Genomic DNA, 2,442 nt, shown 5'->3' with positions numbered 1-2,442 from the left:
GATGGGCTGAAGCCCTAAAACCATATTTGATGATTATTCTGAAAGGGCCCAGGCCCGAATTATGATTGTATTCTCTTGTTTGTTTGTATGCATGCTATTCTGTGGGGATGTATGCACTGAGTTGCGAAAACTCACCCCCTTTATTTATTTGTCTATTCAGGTAATCCCCAGCAGTAGGCGGATCAGTGCGATGGGGGACTCAACGGTGACCACGTCCGCATAAATTTTGGTTTTGACTTTTACTTTGGTTTATTCATTATCTGTTTGGGGGTTTTGATGTAACTTTGGATTTGGATTCTTTTTGGATTTTAATTTGGGTTTCAAAATGTGGATGTGGATTATAGATTACAACATCAATATTATGGTTTTCCTAAAATTAATTAAGAATTTTTGTAAATAAAATGGGTTCTTAAATAACAATCAACAAACAAGTTTCAAACGTTTCCGTGATAAAGAAACGTTTTCAAAATAACACGATATTTTCATGTTTTCAGACTAAGTAAAAGATAACAAATGATGTGGTTTATAAATCGAAATAGTTTTATTAAAAACACTCTCATGTGACATCGTCAGATTCAGCTATAACATCTAGGCCGGGTTTTGGGTATTACATTTAGTGGTATCAGAGCCAGGTTTAAAACTCAGCTATGAATTTTGGGTTCCAAAATTGGTTTTAAAGAAATACTTTCGAATGTTTTCAAATACTCTGATTAAGTATGTGGTTCACTGAGTCTCCGGCACTGATCCTGTAAGTTTCTGAAACTTTGTATAGATTGTCTAAAAGCATGCTTAAAATATACTGAATTTCTGTTTAAAAATACAAATGTTTGCTATGAAACTACTGTAGGTAGTATGCTTATTGAAACACTCTAAGTAGTGTAAATAGAAAACTGTAGTAAACTGCGATTTGCGATAACAGACTCTGAATACTCTTCTGCATAAAATACTTGATAATAATTATCAAAACTGTAAACTGATTTGCATAAAAATTTTAATACAGATTAATTCAAAATTATGATGAGCACACGTGGTACTCGTGGACGGGGTACTAGCGGGGTAGAGGTCGTAGAGGGGCTCAAGTCTAGTCCTTCGCATCTGATATGATTCTGAATCTAGAAACTAGCGAGACGCCAGTTTCACCTGTTACTGATACCGGGTCAAGGTCTCATGATCATGCAGTCGGGGACGATGCACTTTTCCAAGCTATGCTGCGGATTTTAGAGAGGGTCGCTGGATCCAACACCGGTTCTGAGGGCCATGGGTTGGTTACGGAACGACTCCAATCCAATGGGGCTGAGGTATTTAGGGGCATCGCTGGAGTTGCTCCTAATGTGGCCGAGTACTAGATGGAGGTCACAGAGCGTATTATGGATGATCTAGATTTCACTGCCAAGCAGAAGCTCAAGGGGGCTGTTTCATTACTTCGAGATGAAGCGTATCATTGGTGGCTGATGGTTAGGAATGGCACTCAGCCTAACAGTCTGACGTGGGATTTGTTTAAGACGGCTTTCCAGAGCAAGTATGTAGGAGCCAGCTATATCGACTCTAGGAGGCGTGAGTTCCTGAATCTTACTCTGGGAGATCGTTCAATGGCTGAGTATGAGGCTGAATTTCTAAGACTGGGTCGTTATGCTCGAGGCATGGTGGCGACTGAGTATGAACGCTGTGTTCGTTTTGAGGACGGCCTTAGGGATAACTTGAGGGTCCTGATAGCTCCACAGAGGGAGCACGATTTTGCCATGTTGGTGGAGAAGGCCAAGATTGCGGAGGAGGTTAAGCGCGTTGAACGCCAGAATCGTGATAGAGAGAAGGCTAAGAGGGATATAGAGCCTTCGAATACTGGAATGAGGCCTAGGAAAAATGCCATATCTGATGGGCTCGTGAGAGTTGGGCCTACTGATGCACCTGCTAGGGTGATGATTTGTCAGTTTTGTAATAGACGCCAACCGGACGAGTGTTGGAGGTCTACTGGAGCTTGTCTTAGATGTGGGTCTTCTGAGTATCGTGTTTAAGACTGATCAGATGCAAGCTCCGGCTACTGAGACTATACAGCCGCCAAGGGTTGTTCAACTAAGGGTCAAGGTCAGACTAGGGGTGGTAATGGCATGGGCAGAGGACAGAGAGCACCGGGCAGAGGTGCTAGACCAACTGAGGCGAGGCAACCCGCATTGGTGTATGCTGCTGGTCACCGTGAGGATGGAAATGCTCCGAACGTCATCACAAGTACGTTTTTAATTTTTAATGTACCTTACTTTGCATTGATAGATATAGGCTCTACACATTCTTACGTAAACAATGCAGTGTCTAAGACCTTGGGGTTATCGTTTGAGAGCACTTCTAGTGAGATAACAGTGGTGAGTCCGTTAGGGCAGTCGGTAGGGTCAATAAACTATTTAGAGACATACCGTTAGAGGTCCAAGGAATGGTATTTTTGGCTAATTT

General features: G+C 42.2%; 1 protein-coding gene across 1 annotated transcript; it reads left to right on the top strand.

Annotated features, from left to right (window-relative positions):
• The first annotated feature begins 1,346 nt into the window (after positions 1-1,346).
• LOC108488080 (uncharacterized) lies at positions 1,347-2,012 on the top strand. Its single transcript, XM_017792392.1, has one exon. It carries the CDS (start codon positions 1,347-1,349, stop codon positions 2,010-2,012), a length of 666 nt encoding a protein of 221 aa, XP_017647881.1.
• The last annotated feature ends 430 nt before the right edge of the window (positions 2,013-2,442 follow it).

This window comes from Gossypium arboreum, chromosome 9, assembly GCF_025698485.1.
Source record: "Gossypium arboreum isolate Shixiya-1 chromosome 9, ASM2569848v2, whole genome shotgun sequence".
NCBI classification, from domain to species: domain Eukaryota; kingdom Viridiplantae; phylum Streptophyta; class Magnoliopsida; order Malvales; family Malvaceae; genus Gossypium; species Gossypium arboreum.
This window is presented reverse-complemented; position numbering and strand designations above follow the sequence as displayed.

Excerpts from the sequence above, each read along its gene's own strand:
- LOC108488080 (XM_017792392.1), top strand. The coding sequence starts at position 1,347 with ATGGAGGTCACAGAGCGTATTATGGATGATCTAGATTTCACTGCCAAG.